Source organism: Salmo salar, chromosome ssa14 (assembly GCF_905237065.1).
Source record: "Salmo salar chromosome ssa14, Ssal_v3.1, whole genome shotgun sequence".
In the NCBI taxonomy this organism is placed as follows: domain Eukaryota; kingdom Metazoa; phylum Chordata; class Actinopteri; order Salmoniformes; family Salmonidae; genus Salmo; species Salmo salar.
Window position 1 is genome coordinate 53,867,034 of NC_059455.1, and position 18,805 is coordinate 53,885,838.

At 41.0% G+C, this 18,805-nt stretch overlaps 1 protein-coding gene across 1 annotated transcript; it reads left to right on the forward strand.

Moving 5' to 3' along the window:
* The first annotated feature begins 8,654 nt into the window (after positions 1 to 8,654).
* Positions 8,655 to 9,515, forward strand: zgc:113691 (uncharacterized). Its single transcript, XM_014141489.1, has one exon. The coding sequence runs from the start codon at positions 8,655 to 8,657 to the stop codon at positions 9,513 to 9,515; it is 861 nt and encodes a 286-aa protein (XP_013996964.1).
* Positions 9,516 to 18,805: the final 9,290 nt, after the last annotated feature.

Consider the following 18,805-nt stretch of genomic DNA (forward strand, 5'->3'; position numbering starts at 1 on the left):
GCCCTTACACAGCCTGGAGGTGTGTTGGGTCATTGCCCTGTTGAAAAACAAATGATAGTCCCACTAAGCGCAAACCAGATGGGATGGTGTATTGCTGCAGAATGCTGTGGTAGCCATGCTGGTTAAACGTACCTTGAATTCTAAATAAATCACTGACAGTGTCACCAGCAAAGCACCCCCACATCATCACACCTCCTCCTCCATGCTTCACGGTGGGAACCACACATGCAGAGATGACCCGTTCACCTGTGTCTCTCACAAAGACACGGCAGGTGGGACCAAAAATCTCAAATTTGGACTCATCAGACCAAAGGACAGATTTCCACCGGTCTAATGTCCATTGCTCGTGTTTCTTGGCCCAAGCAAGTCTCTTCTTCTTATTGGTGTCTTTTAGTAGTGGTTTCTTTGCAGCAATTCAACCATGAAGGCCTGATTCATGCAGTCACATCTGAACAGTTGATGTTGAGATGTGTCTTGAACTCTGTGAAGCATTTATTTGGGCTGCAATTTCTTAGGCTGGTAACTCTAATGAACTTATCCTATGCAGCAGAGGTAATTCTGGCCCTTCCTTTCCTGTGGCGGTCCTCATGAGAGCCAGTTTCATCATAGCGCTTGATGGTTTTTGCACTTGAAGAAACGTTAAAAGTTCTTGAAAGGCCCCGGATTGACTGACCTTCATGTCTTAAAGTAATGATGGACAGCTGTTTCTCTTTGCTTATTTGAGCTGTTCTTGCCATAATATGGACTTGGTCTTTTACCAAATATGGCTATCTTCTGTATACCACCCCTACCTTGTCACAACACAACGGATTGTCTCAAACGCATTAAAAAGGAAAGTAATTACACAAGTACATTTTTAACAAGGCACACCTGGTAATTGAAATGCATTCCAGATGACTACCTCATGAAGCTGGTTGAGAGAATGCCAAGAGTGTGCAAAGCTGTCATCAAGGCAAAGGGTGGCTACTTTTAAATCTCAAATATAAAATATATTTTGATTTGTTTTAACACTTGTTTGGTTACTACATGATTCCATGTGTGTTATTTCATAGTTTTGATGTCTTTACTATTATTCTACAATGTAGAAAATAGTAAAAATAAAGAAAAACCCTGGAATGTGTAGGTGTCACCAAACTTTTGACTGGTACTGTATATACATATTTTTTTAAATATATTTTCCTTTATTACTTTCTAACCCTACCACCCCTCCCCTAATTGGAGTAAACTAGAGAACAACAACGCTTAGGCCTTTACTTGCAGTTTATACATACTATATAATACTATATACATTTCATGAACACAATCTATTTTACAATAGTTATGTTTTGTTTGTTTTTACTCCTGTCCTTCCTCTAATCTCAACCTCTCTCATCTATTTATTTCACAAAAAAATCTGAACCTATATATGTTTTATGGACACAGTATGTTTTACATTTTGTTATCTTGTTGTTATTAGTTGTTATTAGTCCCATCCTTCAGCTCCATTCAACCCCTCCCATCTATGTCTTAACACCATCCATATTGGATTTCTGTTTCCAAATATTTTTTTTCAACTGTGCTGTGATGTTTCACAAAAGTTCTGAACCGTTCTATGTTCTCATAATTTCTACATCTTGTAAATAAAAACAAAATATATATTTTTTTTTGCTAATAGTATTATTATATTATTGATCATATTGACTATGACTTTTCAGATCTCCCAGCAGTGCTATCTGCAGAGTTGGTTCCAGGTAAAGGTTACAGTTCTTCAGCCATTCCTGGACCTGTGACCAAGAACTCTGCTATCTGCAGAGTTGGTTCCAGGTAAAGGTTCCAGTTCTTCAGCCATTCCTGGACCTGCGACCAAGAACAAGCTACATATGGACAGTACCAAAACAAATGATCTAATGATTCTGTCTCTTCGTAGCAAAATCTGCAGAGCTGGGAAGGTTGTATCCCCCATATAGAGTTGAAGACGGAAGTTTACATACTCCTTAGCCAAATACATTTAAACTTAGTTTTTCACAATTCCTGACATTTAATCCTAGTAAAAATTTACTATTTTATGTCAGTTAGGATCACCACTTTATTTTAAGAATGTGAAAGGTCAGAATAATAGAGAGAATGATTTATTTCAGCTTTTTATTTCTTTCATCACATTCCCAGTCGGTCAGAAGTTTACATACACTCAATTAGTATTTGGTAGCATTGCCTTTAAATTGTTTAACTTGGGTCAAATGTTTTGGGTAGCCTTCCACAAGCTTCCCACAATAAGTTGGGTGAATTTTGGCCCATTCCTCCTGACAGAGCTGGTGTAACTGAGTCAGGTTTGTAGGCCTCCTTGCTCGCACATGCTTTTTCAGTTCTGCCCACAAATGTTCTATAGGATTGAGGTCAGGGCTTTGTGATGGCCTCTCCAATACCTTGACTTTGTTGTCCTTAAGCCATTTTGCCACAACTTTGGAAGTATGCTTGGGGTCATTGTCCATTTGGAAGACCAATTTGCGACCAAGCCTTAACTTCCTGACTGATGTCTTGAGATGTTGCTTCAATATATCCACAATTTTCCTCCCTCATGATGCCATCTATTTTGTGAAGTGCACCAGTCCCTCCTGCAGCAAAGCATCCCCACAACATGATGCTGCCACTCCCGTGCTTCACGGTTGGGATGGTGTTCTTCGGCTTGCAAGCATCCCCCTTTTTCCTCCAAACATAACGATGGTCATTATGTTTTATCAGACCAGAGGACATTTCTCCAAAAAGTACGATCTTTGTCCCCATGTGCAGTTGCAAACCGTAGTCTGGATTTTTTATGGCGGTTTTGGAGCAGTGGCTTCTTCCTTGCTGAGCGGCCTTTCAGGTTATGTCGATATAGGACTCGTTTTACTGTGGATATAGAAACTTTTGTACCTGTTTCTTCCAGCATCTTCACAAAGTCCTTTGCTGCCGTTCTGGGAATGATTTGCACTTTTCACACCAAAGTACGTTCATCTCTAGGAGACAGAATGCGTTGTTGGAAAAATGACTTGTGTCATGCACAAAGTAGATGTCCTAACCGACTTGCCAAAACTATAGTTTGTTAACAAGAAATTTGTGGAGTGGTTGAAAAACGAGATTTAATGACTCCAACCTAAGTGTATGTAAACTTCCGACTTCAACTGTATATAACATTCTATTGGTTGCAAGAATTTTGTATAATAATTTAAATTGAAAAATTCTAAGTTTTGAATCCGGCTTCATTTTGCGTATCAGTTCATAAACCATGTGCCATGGAATCAGTACGTCGAAAATCTCTTTTCAACTATTTTGCCATCTATATGGCACAGCTGTTCATTTTTGGTCCTTAAATGAAACTGGTATACTTTTTTTATTTAACACAATTTTATTTAACCAATTATGGTCTTTAATGGCCAACAGACAAGTTCCCTACTTTTCCCCCCTTACACTTTCCTCTAACATTTTTGCGGTAATGCTGCAATTAGTTGGTTGTAATTTTGGGTAGAGCAGACATTTCCATATATATTTTTTTTTTAAGTATCTAGATCCTCATCTATGAGGCTGTGGACGGATCCAAACTGTGGATTTAAAAGAAGACATGAATCATCAGCGTACAATGACACCTTTGTTTTTAAGCCCTTGATTTGTAATCCCTTGATATTGTTGTTGGATCTGATTTTAATAGCTAACATTTCAATGTCCATAATAAATAGATATGCCAATAGTGGACAACCTTGTTTTATTCCACTTGACAGTTTATTAAAACTTAATGAGAAGTAGCCATTATTTACTATTTTACATTTTGTTACATATTGTTACTATACATGACTTTAAGATTTACCAAAATGGAAATCTTTAGGCATTTATATATAAACTCCAGTCGTACTTTATCAAAATCATTTTCAAAGTCAGCTGTGAAAACCAGGCCTGTTTCCCCAGGTTCTTCATAGTGTTCTATTGTTTTCAGTACTTGTCTTCTATTATCTCCAATGTATCATCCATCTAAAAAACCTGTCTGATTAGAATTAATAATATCTGACAAAACCTTTTTTAATTTTATGCGCTATACATTTTGCTAGCATTTTTGCATCACAACACTGAATTGTAAGGGACTTCCAATTTTTTATATGGACTGGATCTTTATATTTACCACTTGTATCGTGTTTCAGTAATAATGAATTCAGACCTTGTTGAGTGTCTGATAATCTACCATTTATAGAGGAGTGGTTAAAACATGCTAATAACGGTCCTCTGAGTATATAAAAGAAAAATTGGTTTACCTCCACTGGTATGTCATCCATCCCTGGAGTTTGGTATACCTCCACTGGTATGCCATCCAGCCCTGTAGTTTTCTCTGCCTTAAAGGCTTTAATTGCATCAATAAGTTCTTCCTCTGTAATTTGGCCTTCACATGAGTCTTTCTGTACAGATGTTAATTTTACATTATTAAGAGAAAAAAAATCCATACAATTAGTTTCAGTTAGTGGAGATGGAGGAGACTGAAACAAAAACATGTGCTTAAATTACTTTCCTTCCTCTTTCTAAATATAATATATAGGGATGCACCGATATGACGTTTTGGCTGATACTGATATCCAATATTTTCTTTGCCCAAAAAGAATTATACTGATAACCAATATTTTACATTTTAGCAGCCTTTTAAGCATTCTAGTACAGTTAAATAGTTACACACACACACACACACACATGGACTCTGCGGTCTAAGGCACTGCATCTTAGTGCAAGAGGCGTCACTACAGTCCCTGGTTCGAATCCAGGCTGTATCACATCCGGCCGTAATTGGGAGTCTCATAGGGCGACGCACAATTGGCCCAGCTTTGTACGGGTTTGGCCGGGGTAGGCAGTCCATTGTAAATAAGAATTTGTTTTTAACTGACTTGCCTAGTTAACCAGAACATGAATAATATTCAAGGTGGACGAATGCATTCTCTTTTATAACGTATTGGAACGAGGGTACCCAACATGAACTCGCGCGCCAGGTGTCTAATGGGCCATCATCGTTCCATGGCTCTTGTTCGGTCAGATCTCCCTCCAGAAGACTCAAAACACTTTGTAAAGGCTGGTGACATCTAGTGGAAGCAATAGGAAGTGCCAAAATATTCCTCAGCCCCTGTGTTTTTCAATGGCATAGGTTTGAAGGTAATACAACACATCAGGTATCCACTTCCTGTCAGAAAATGTCTCAGGGTTTTGCCTGCCAAATGAGTTCTGTTATACTCACAGACACCATTCAAACAGTTTTAGAAACTTTAGAGTGTTTTCTATCCATATATAATAAGTATATGCATATTCTAGTTACTGGGTAGGATTAGTAACCAGATTAAATCGGGTACATTTTTTTATCCAGCCGTGCAAATACTGCCCCCTAGCCCTAACAGGTTAAAGTAAGCCAGTACATCAGTACAATTTGAATGTTTAAATCATTCAGGGACAGAAGGTAACTTAGAGGGAAGGACTAGAGTAATTGCAGTGTCTCAAAGTCAATTTAACAGAGTGGACGTCTAGACATTTGCTGATTTTAAGTGCAGCTTTTGTCCCTTAATGTTTTTAATACGTGGACATTAGCCAATGTCAATCAATGTCAATCAGTCAGCCTGACAGTAACAGGTTGTGGGACGGGAACAGATCTACAGTATCATTATTCCAATACGATGGAAAACATTATATATAACCTATACTAGCCACAGATACTATATGCTACCACAGATACTATACACTACCACATATACTATACACTACCACAGATACTATACCCTACCACATATACTAAACACTACCACAGATACTATATACTACCACAGATACTGTATACTACCACATATACTATACACTACCACAGATACTATACACTACCACAGATACTATACACTACCACAGATACTATACACTACCACAGATACTATACACTACCACAGATACTATACGCTACCACAGATACTATACGCTACCACAGATACTATACACTACCACAGATACTATACGCTACCACAGATACTATACGCTACCACAGATACTATACACTACCACATATACTATACACTACCACAGATACTATACACTACCACAGATACTATACACTACCACATATACTATATACTACCACATATACTATACACTACCACAGATACTATACACTACCATAGATACTATACACTACCACAGATACTATAAACTACCACAGATACTATACACTACCACAGATACTATACACTACCACAGATACTATACACTACCACAGATACTATACACTACCACATATACTATATACTACCACATATACTATACACTACCACAGATACTATACACTACCATAGATACTATACACTACCACAGATACTATAAACTACCACAGATACTATACACTACCACAGATACTATACGACTCCTATTTTTATTGACCAAAACACAGCTACAATCTAGGGCGCATTTACTGACCAAGAAGGGCTTACAGTGAGGGGGAAAAGTATTTGCCCACTGACAAAGAAATTATCAGTCTATAATTTTTATGGTAGGTTTATTTGAACAGTGAGGGACAGAATAACAACAAAAAAATCCAGAAAAATGCATGTAAAAAATGTTATAAAATGATTAGCATTTTAATGAGGGAAATAAGTATTTGACCCCTCTGCAAAACATGACTTAGTACTTGGTGGCAAAACCCTTGTTGGCAATCACAGAGGTCAGACGTTTCTTGTAGTTGGCCACCAGGTTTGCACACATCTCAGGAGGGATTTTGTCCCACTCCTCTTTGCAGATCTTCTCCAAGTCATTAAGGTTTCGAGGCTGACGTTTGGCAACTCGAACCTTCAGCTCCCTCCACAGATTTTCTATGGGATTAAGGTCTGGAGACTGGCTAGGCCACTCCAGGACCTTAATGTGCTTCTTCTTGAGCCACTCCTTTGTTGTCTTGGCTGTGTGTTTTGGGTCATTGTCATGCTGGAATACCCATCCACAACCCATTTTCAATGCCCTGGCTGAGGGAAGGAGGTTCTCACCCAAGATTTGACGGTACATGGCCCCGTCCATCGTCCCTTTTATGCGGTGAAGTTGTCCTGTCCCCTTAGCAGAAAAAAAACCCAAAGCATAACGTTTCCACCTCCATGTTTGATGGTGGGGATGGTGTTCTTGGGGTCATAGGCAGCATTCCTCCTTCTCCAAACACGGCGAGTTGAGTTGATGCCAAAGAGCTCCATTTTGGTCTCATCTGACCACAACACTTTCACCCAGTTGTCCTCTGAATCATTCAGATGTTCATTGGCAAACTTCAGACGGGGTTGTTCATGTGCTTTCTTGAGCTAGAGGGACCTTGCGGTCGCTGCAGGATTTCAGTCCTTCACGGCATAGTGTGTTACCAATTGTGACTATGGTCCCAGCTGCCTTGAGATCATTGACAATATCCTCCCGTGTAGTTCTGGTCTGATTCCTCACCGTTCTCATGATCATTGCAACTCCACGAGGTGAGATCTTGCATGGAGCCCCAGGCCGAGGGATATTGACAGTTCTTTTGTGTTTCTTCCATTTGGCGAATAATCTCACCAACTGTTGTCACTTTCTCACCAAGCTGCTTGGCGATGGTCTTGTAGCCCATTCCAGCCTTGTGTAGGTCTACAATCTTGTCCCTGACATCCTTGGAGAGCTCTTTGGTCTTGGCCATGGTGGAGAGTTTGGAATCTGATTGATTGATTGCTTCTGTGGACAGGTGTCTTTTATACAGGTAACAAACTGAGATTAGGAGCACTCCCTTTAATTAAGAGTGTGCTCCTAATCTCAGCTCGTTACCTGTATAAAAGACACCTGGGAGCCAGAAATCTTTCTGATTGAGAGGGGGTCAAATACTTATTTCCTTCATTAAAATGCAAACCAATTTATAACATTTTTGACATGCGTTTTTCTGGATTTTTTTGTTGTTATTCTGTCTCTCACTGTTAAAATAAACCTACCATTAAAATTATAGACTGATCATTTCTTTGTCAGTGGGCAAAAGTACAAAATCAGCAGGGGATCAAATACTTTTTTCCCTCACTGTATGTTGATGCATTTACTGAGTAAAAAAGGGCTTATGTTGATGCATTTACCGATCAAGAAGTGCTTATGTTGATGCATTTACCAATCAAGAGGGGCTCAAGTATTTGGCTTTAATTAAGAAAATAGAAACATTGTGTCACTTGAAACTACCTGTGTCAAAGAGATGGCGTGGCCTAATTAACGGTCATTCTAGCCCTGAGCTTAGTGTTACACTGGAACTATCTGTGTCAAAGAGATGGCCTGGCCTAATTAACGGTCATTCTAGCCCTGAGCTTAGTGTTACACTGGAGAGGAACTGCTGTTCTCCCAGCTGGAGCTTCCCTGGTGCCGCCTGCCTGCCTCTCTGCTTTTTCTCTCTCTGTTCTCTCTCTGATAGACTTAATACGAGGGGATTGTGTCAAGTGCTTATATCCAGGGTGGATATAACAATGGATGGAACATTCTACATCCTGAGGAATATTCATGTTACGATTTCTGTAATGATTTGTTGATCTATTGGAACTCATGGGAGAGACCTGCAGTAGAGAAACCTGAAACCAGGAGTAGAGAACAGAGGATTAATAGGTTATTATCCTACACCAGGGGATTCTAATTTTAGGTGTGATATTTGAGTCTGTAAAAAGCTATAAAGGATGGCTGAGAAAAAAGAGAACGTCTCCAAGTTTGAGATGTTGAAACTCCTGGAGAAATGCAGGAAGGAAAGAGACGATGCGGTGCACAGGGAGAGTATTATGAGGGAGAAGCTGAGACAGTACGAGTCCAGGATGAAGTCAACGGAGGTGCTGAAACAAAAATTCAAGACCATGACTTCGGAGAACAAGGAGCTGCGCAAGCATGTCAAGGCTCTCCGTCAAGAGATAGGCCTGGAGGCGAGCCCCCAGTTCAACGGCAAGACCACCAAGGACATCATCTCTGACATGCACGAGAAGGAGCGTCAGTGCAGTTCCCTGGTGGAGAAAACAGGTCGACTCAGTTTGACCATTGATGATCTGACATCGGAGCTGGCAAATGCTGTCACGTCCAAAACTCTTCTGGAATATCAGGTGCAGTCATTACAGCAGAACCTGAAGGACATGACGAATAATCAACGCCGTTTGTTGAAACTCTGGGAGGATAAGAGATCTCAAAGAGAGCAGCTCACTCTCCCTGCGATAGGCCTACCCCAGAGGCCCGGAGAGAAACCTGTGTCTCACAAGGGAGCACAAACAGAGATGTCCATCAATTCAGCCCAGAAACTCCCACCCAATGCGTTTGAGACCAAACCTTCTCCTTCGCCACGATCACGACACCACAAGAGAAGGTCTTCAATAGATAAACAAGGGGGTTTAACAACATTGGGAAATGGGAATCACCAGCTGGGGAACGGCAACCATTATACATTGGGAAATGGCAACCATCATACATTGGGAAATGGCCTCCAGCTGGGAAATGGGAATCATCAACGTGAAAAGGAGGATTTATTTCACTATGAAACCAATGAACACATACTGTAAGGCTTTATAACACATACTGTAAGGCTTTATAACACATACTGTAAGGCTTTATAACACATGCTGTAAGGCTTTATAACACATACTGTAAGGCTTTATAACACACACTGTAAGGCTTTATAACATGCTGTAAGGCTTTATAACACATGCTGTAAGGCTTTATAACATGCTGTAAGGCTTTATAACATACTGTAAGGCTTTATAACATACTGTAAGGCTTTATAACACATGCTGTAAGGCTTTATAACACATACTGTAAGGCTTTATAACACATACTGTAAGGCTTTATAACATGCTGTAAGGCTTTATAACACATGCTGTAAGGCTTTTTAACGCATAGTGTAAGGCTTTATAACACATACTGTAAGGCTGGCCATGCTTTCCACCTGGCTACCCCTCCCCCGGTCAACAGCCCTGCGCTCCCCACAGCAACTCGCCCAAACCTCCCCCACCCAAATCCAGATACCTGATGTTCTGAAAGAGCTGCAAAATCAGGACCCCTACAAATCAGCCGGGCTAGACAATCTAGACCCTCTCTTTCTAAAATGATCTGCCCGAAATTGTTGCAACCCCTATTACTAGCCTGTTCAACCTCTCTTTCGTATCATCTGAGATTCCCATAGATTGGAAAACTGCCACGGTCATCCCCCTGTTCAAAGGGGGAGACACTCTAGACCCAAACTGCTACAGACCTATAGCCATCCTGCCCTGCCTTTCTAAGGTCTTCGAAAGCCAAGTTAACAAACAGATCACCGACCATTTCGAATCTCACCGTACCTTCTCCGCTATGCAGTCTGGTTTCAGAGCTGGTCATGGGTGCACCTCAGCCACGCTCAAAGTCCTAAACGACATCATAACCGCCATCGATAAGAAACAATACTGTGCAGCCGTATTCATCGACCTGGCTAAGGCTTTCGACTCTGTCAATCACAACATTCTTTTTGGCAGACTCAACAGCCTTGGTTCCTCAAATGATTGCCTCGCTTGGTTCACCAACTACTTCTCCGATAGAGTTCAGTATTTCAAATCGGAGGGCCTCTTGTCCGGGCCTCTGGCAGTCTCTATGGGGGTGCCATAGAGTTCCATTCTCGGCCGACTCTCTTCTCTGAATACATCAATGATGTCGCTCTTGCTGCTGGTGATTCTTTGATCCACCTCTACGCAGATGACACCATTCTGTATACCTCTGGCCCTTCTTTGGACACTGTGTTAACTAACCTCCAGATGAGTTTCAATGCCATACAACTCTCCTTCCGTGGCCTCCAACTGCTCTTATATGCAAGTAAAACTAAATGCATGCTCTTCAACCGATCGCTGCCCGCACCTGCCCGCCCGTCCAGCATCACTACTCTGGACGGTTCTGACTTAGAATATGTGGACAACTACAAATACCTAGGTGTCTGGTTAGACTGTAAACTCTCCTTCCGGACTCACATTAAGCATCTCCAATCCGAAATTAAATCTAGAATCGGCTTCCTATTTCGCAACAAAGCATCCTTCACTCATGCTGCCAAACATACCCTCGTAAAACTGACCATCCTACCGATCCTCGACTTCGGCGATGTCATTTATAAAATAGCCCCTAACACTCTACTCAACAAATTGGATGCCGTCTATCACAGTGCCATCCGTTTTGTCACCAAAGCCCCATATACTACCCACCACTGCGACCTGTACGCTCTCGTTGGCTGGCCCTCGCTTCACACTCATCGCCAAACCCACTGGCCCCAGGTCATCTACAAGTCTCTTTTAGGTAAAGCCCCGCCTTATCTCAGCTCACTGGACACCATAGCAGCACCCACTCGTAGCACTCGCTCCAGCAGGTATATCTCACTGGTCACCCCCAAAGCCAATTCTTCCTTTGGCCGCCTCTCCTTCCAGTTCTCTGCTGCCAATGACTGGAACGAACTGCAAAAATCTCTGAAGCTGGAGACTCTTACCTCCCTCACTAGCTTTAAGCACCAGCTGTCAGAGCAGCTCACAGATCACTTCACCTGTACATAGCTCATCTGTAAATAGCCCATTCAATCTACCTCATCCCCATACTGTATTTATTTATCTTGCTCCTTTGCACCCCAGTATCTCAACTTGCACATTCATCTTCTGCACATCCTACCATTTCAGTGTTTAATTGCTATATTGTAATTACTATGCCACCATAGCCTATTTATTGCCTTACCTCTCTTATCCTACCTCATTTGCACATGCTGTATATAGATTTTCCTACTGTATTATTGATTGTATGTTTGTTTATTCCATGTGTAGCTCTGTGTTGTTGTATGTGTCGAACTGCTTTGCTTTATCTTGGCCAGGTCGCAGTTGCAAATGAGAACTTGTTCTCAACTAGCCTACCTGGTTAAATAAAGGACTTGTTCTCAACTAGCCTACCTGGTTAAATAAAGGTGAAAAAATAAAAAATAATAAGGCTATATTTCACTATGAAACCAATGAACACATACTGTAAGGCTTTATAACACATACTGAAAGACTTTATAACACATGCTGTAAGGCTTTATAACACATACTGTAAGGCTTTATAACACACACTGTAAGGCTTTATAACATGCTGTAAGGCTTTATAACACATGCTGTAAGGCTTTATAACATGCTGTAAGGCTTTATAACATACTGTAAGGCTTTATAACATACTGTAAGGCTTTATAACACATGCTGTAAGGCTTTATAACACATACTGTAAGGCTTTATAACACATACTGTAAGGCTTTATAACATGCTGTAAGGCTTTATAACACATGCTGTAAGGCTTTATAACATGCTGTAAGGCTTTATAACATACTGTAAGGCTTTATAACATACTGTAAGGCTTTATAACACATGCTGTAAGGCTTTTTAACACATGCTGTAAGGCTTTATAACATACTGTAAGGCTTTAACACATGCTGTAAGGCTTTAACATACTGTAAGGCTTTATAACACAGGCTGTAAGGCTTTATAATAATGTAAATCCTTATAACACATACTGTAAGGCATTAATACACACTAAGGCTTTATAACACATACTGTAAGGCTTTATAGCACATACTGTAAGGCTTTATAACATACTGTAAGGCTTTATAACATACTGTAATGCTTTATAACACATGCTGTAAGGCTTTATAACATACTGTAAGGCTTTATAACGCATGCTGTAAGGCTTTTTAACGCATAGTGTAAGGCTTTATAACACATACTGTAAGGCTGGCCATGCTTTCCACCTGGCTACCCCTCCCCCGGTCAACAGCCCTGCGCTCCCCACAGCAACTCGCCCAAACCTCCCCCACCCAAATCCAGATACCTGATGTTCTGAAAGAGCTGCAAAATCGGGACCCCTACAAATCAGCCGGGCTAGACAATCTAGACCCTCTCTTTCTAAAATGATCTGCCCGAAATTGTTGCAACCCCTATTACTAGCCTGTTCAACCTCTCTTTCGTATCATCTGAGATTCCCATAGATTGGAAAACTGCCGCGGTCATCCCCCTGTTCAAAGGGGGAGACACTCTAGACCCAAACTGCTACAGACCTATAGCCATCCTGCCCTGCCTTTCTAAGGTCTTCGAAAGCCAAGTTAACAAACAGATCACCGACCATTTCGAATCTCACCGTACCTTCTCCGCTATGCAGTCTGGTTTCAGAGCTGGTCATGGGTGCACCTCAGCCACGCTCAAAGTCCTAAACGACATCATAACCGCCATCGATAAGAAACAATACTGTGCAGCCGTATTCATCGACCTGGCTAAGGCTTTCGACTCTGTCAATCACAACATTCTTATTGGCAGACTCAACAGCCTTGGTTCCTCAAATGATTGCCTCGCTTGGTTCACCAACTACTTCTCCGATAGAGTTCAGTATGTCAAATCGGAGGGCCTCTTGTCCGGGCCTCTGGCAGTCTCTATGGGGGTGCCATAGAGTTCCATTCTCGGCCGACTCTCTTCTCTGAATACATCAATGATGTCGCTCTTGCTGCTGATGATTCTTTGATCCACCTCTACGCAGATGACACCATTCTGTATACCTCTGGCCCTTCTTTGGACACTGTGTTAACTAACCTCCAGATGAGTTTCAATGCCATACAACTCTCCTTCCGTGGCCTCCAACTGCTCTTATATGCAAGTAAAACTAAATGCATGCTCTTCAACCGATCGCTGCCCGCACCTGCCCGCCCGTCCAGCATCACTACTCTGGACGGTTCTGACTTAGAATATGTGGACAACTACAAATACCTAGGTGTCTGGTTAGACTGTAAACTCTCCTTCCGGACTCACATTAAGCATCTCCAATCCGAAATTAAATCTAGAATCGGCTTCCTATTTCGCAACAAAGCATCCTTCACTCATGCTGCCAAACATACCCTCGTAAAACTGACCATCCTACCGATCCTCGACTTCGGCGATGTCATTTATAAAATAGCCCCTAACACTCTACTCAACAAATTGGATGCCGTCTATCACAGTGCCATCTGTTTTGTCACCAAAGCCCCATATACTACCCACCACTGCGACCTGTACGCTCTCGTTGGCTGGCCCTCGCTTCACACTCATCGCCAAACCCACTGGCCCCAGGTCATCTACAAGTCTCTTTTAGGTAAAGCCCCGCCTTATCTCAGCTCACTGGACACCATAGCAGCACCCACTCGTAGCACTCGCTCCAGCAGGTATATCTCACTGGTCACCCCCAAAGCCAATTCTTCCTTTGGCCGCCTCTCCTTCCAGTTCTCTGCTGCCAATGACTGGAACGAACTGCAAAAATCTCTGAAGCTGGAGACTCTTACCTCCCTCACTAGCTTTAAGCACCAGCTGTCAGAGCAGCTCACAGATCACTTCACCTGTACATAGCTCATCTGTAAATAGCCCATTCAATCTACCTCATCCCCATACTGTATTTATTTATCTTGCTCCTTTGCACCCCAGTATCTCAACTTGCACATTCATCTTCTGCACATCCTACCATTTCAGTGTTTAATTGCTATATTGTAATTACTATGCCACCATAGCCTATTTATTGCCTTACCTCTCTTATCCTACCTTATTTGCACATGCTGTATATAGATTTTCCTACTGTATTATTGATTGTATGTTTGTTTATTCCATGTGTAGCTCTGTGTTGTTGTATGTGTCGAACTGCTTTGCTTTATCTTGGCCAGGTCGCAGTTGCAAATGAGAACTTGTTCTCAACTAGCCTACCTGGTTAAATAAAGGACTTGTTCTCAACTAGCCTACCTGGTTAAATAAAGGTGAAAAAAATAAAAAATAATAAGGCTATATTTCACTATGAAACCAATGAACACATACTGTAAGGCTTTATAACACATACTGAAAGACTTTATAACACATGCTGTAAGGCTTTACAACACATACTGTAAGGCTTTATAACACACACTGTAAGGCTTTATAACATGCTGTAAGGCTTTATAACACATGCTGTAAGGCTTTATAACATGCTGTAAGGCTTTATAACATACTGTAAGGCTTTATAACATACTGTAAGGCTTTATAACACATGCTGTAAGGCTTTATAACACATACTGTAAGGCTTTATAACACATACTGTAAGGCTTTATAACATGCTGTAAGGCTTTATAACACATGCTGTAAGGCTTTATAACATGCTGTAAGGCTTTATAACATACTGTAAGGCTTTATAACATACTGTAAGGCTTTATAACACATGCTGTAAGGCTTTTTAACACATGCTGTAAGGCTTTATAACATACTGTAAGGCTTTAACACATGCTGTAAGGCTTTAACATACTGTAAGGCTTTATAACACAGGCTGTAAGGCTTTATAATAATGTAAATCCTTATAACACATACTGTAAGGCATTAATACACACTAAGGCTTTATAACACATACTGTAAGGCTTTATAGCACATACTGTAAGGCTTTATAACACATACTGTACGGCTTTATAACACATACTGTAAGGCTTTATAACATACTGTAAGGCTTTATAACACATGCTGTAAGACTTTATAACACATACTGTACGGCTTTATAACACATACTGTAAGGCTTTATAACATACTGTAAGGCTTTATAACACATGCTGTAAGGCTTTATAACACATGCTGTAAGGCTTTATAACATGCTGTAAGGCTTTATAACATACTGTAAGGCTTTATAACATACTGTAAGGCTTTATAACACATACTGTAAGGCTTTATAACACATACTGTAAGGCTTTATAACACATACTGTAAGGCTTTATAACATGCTGTAAGGCTTTATAACACATGCTGTAAGGCTTTATAACACATACTGTAAGGCTTTATAACATACTGTAAGGCTTTATAACACATACTGAAAGACTTTATAACACATACTGTACGGCTTTATAACACATACTGTAAGGCTTTATAACATGCTGTAAGGCTTTATAACATACTGTAAGGCTTTATAACATACTGTAAGGCTTTATAATACATGCTGTAAGGCTTTATAACACATACTGTAAGGCTTTATACCACATGCTGTAAGGCTTTATAACACATACTGTAAGGCTTTATAACACATACTGTAAGGCTTTATAACATACTGTAAGGCTTTATAACATACTGTAATGCTTTATAACACATACTGTAAGGCTTTATAACACATACTGTAAGGCTTTTTTCATTATGAAACGAATGGAAACATACAGTAAAGACAGAATAGTATATAAAGTATAAATGGAGTATATAAAAAGGCTAATGTGGAAACATGAGGATAAATAAAAATAAATGAAGATAAAAAATAAAAATGATTAGGAAAGAAAAACAGGATGACATGCTTTTATTGTTTTGATCTTCTCCTGAAAACTTGACTTTCTCAGAGGAGCCTGATATGGCTTTTAATTTGATCATCAATTCATGTGGTTGTTATGCCCTCTATTGCAAAAAAAGACTGCAATTGGTTCAGTCTATGTTTTTAATTAACAGTGCATTCAGAAAGTATTCAGACCCTTTACTTTTTCCACATTTTGTTGAGATACAGCCTTATTCTAAAATGGATTGTTTTTTCTCCCTCATAAATCAACATTTTTGCAAATGTATTAACAATTTTAAAAAAGGAAATATCACATATACATAAGTATTCAGACCGTTTACTCAGTATTTTGTTGAAGCACCTTTAGCAGCAATTACAGCCTTGAGTCTTCTTGGGTATGACACTACAAGCTTGGCACACCTGTATTTGGGGAGTTTCTCCCATTCTTCTCTGCAGATCCTCTCAAGCTCTGTCAGGTTGGATGGGGAGCATCGCTGCACAGCTTTTTTCAGGTATCTGCAGAGATGTTTGATCGGGTTCAAGTCCGGGCCCTGGCTGGGCCACTCAAGGACATTCAGAGACTTGTCACGAAGCCACTCCTGTTTTGTCTTGGCTGTGTGCTTAGGGTTGTCGTCCTGTTGGAAGGTAAACCTTCGCCCCTGTTGGAAGGTAAACCCCTGGAGCAGGTTTTCATCAAGGATCTCTCTGTACTTTGCTCAGTTCATCTTTCCATCGATCCTGACTAGTCTCCCAGTCCCTGCCGCTGAAAAACATCCTCACTGCATGATACTGCCACCACCTTGCTTCAATGTAGGGATGGTGCCAGGTTTCCTCCAGACGTGATGCTTGGCATCCAAGCATTCAATCTTGGTTTCATCTGACCAGAGAATCTTGTTTCTCATGGTCTGAGAGTCCAAGCGGGCTGTCATGTGCCTTTTACTGAGGAGATGCTTCCATCTGGCCACTCTAACACAAGGCCTGATTTATGGAGTACTGCCGAGATGGTTGTCCTTCTGGAAGGTTCTCTCATCTCCACAGAGGAACTCTGGAGCTCTGTCAGAGTGACCATCGGGTTCTTGGTCACCTCCCTGAACAAGGCCCTTATCCCCCGATTGCTCAGTTTGGCTGGGCAGCCAGCTCTAGGAAGAGTCTTGGTGGTTCCAAACTCCTTCCATTTAACAATAATGGAGGCCACTGTGTTCTTGGGGACCTTCTTTGCTGCAGAAATGTTTTGGTTTCCTTCCCCAGATATGTGCCTCGACACAATCCTGTCTCGGAGCTCTACAGACAATTCCTACGACTTCATGGCTTGTTTTTTTTCTCTGACATGCACTGTCAACTGTGGACCCTTATATAGACAGGTGTGTGCCTTTCTAAATCATGTCCAATCAATTGAATTTACCACAGGTGGACTCCAATGAAGTTGTGGAAACATCAAGGATGATCAATGGAAACAAGATGCACCTGGGCTGAATTTATAGTCTCATAGCAAAGGGTCTGAATGTTTTTTCTTTTGAATACATTTGCTCAATTATCTAAGAACCTGTTTTTTGCTTTGTCATTATGGGGTATTCTGTGTAGATTGAGACATTTTTTTAAATCCATTTTAGAATAAGGCTGTAACCTAACAAAATGTGGGAAAAGGAAAGGGGTCTGAATACCTTCTGAATGCAATGTAAGTTACCAAATTTCCAGAATTGAGAATGAAGAGACTATCGCCAATACCAGGTTAGTTGAAGAATCTATGGCAGCGTTATGTATAGGCAAACCTGTAACGTCCAGTAATGGACATTCCAACAATCCTTTGTTTAAATCACGTTTTCTGGTGTACAATCTGTAGCTAAGTTGCAGTAGGATGCAGAGCATTTTCTTGCTTATAAACTACAATCCTTTGCTGTGATTCATTCTTTTCTCACTTTTGTCTTCCATGATCTATTCAGCTGTCCTCTCCTGTGTCCTGATCCCAGAGACCAACCAGGTGCTATTCAGCAAGCATGGGCTCAGCTGATTCCCTCACCTGTGAGGAGAACCATCCTACTGCAGTTTGAACAAGCCCAGCCATCACTGTTAGACATTGAGACCACATATGGCCTTGGCCTGTTGTCTTTTCTTTGTGGGTTTTGTCTTGCACTAGACTGTGAAGAATGTGTATTTTAGAGTGCCAACTACAGAGAGGGAAAGGGAAAGGGGGATACCTCTTCAGTTGTACAACTGAATGCATTCAACTGAAATGTGTCTTCCGCATTTAACCCAACCCCAGAGAGTTGATAAAGGGGGGGGGGGCTGAATCGACATCCACGTCTTCGGCGTGATGGGAACAGTGGGTTAACTGCCTTGCTCAGGGGCAGAACGAAAGATTTTGACCTTGTCAGCTAGGGGATTGGATCCAGCAACCTTCTGGTTACATACACATGTTCGTTACAGCATCTCGAAGACTAAATTCAATATAAAATAAATTTGACGAGGTGAAACACAGATAATTTTACTACTGTAACATGCAGTGGGTAGAATTCTGCTAAGGCACTTATCTCTCCCTGCATCGGTCAGCTAC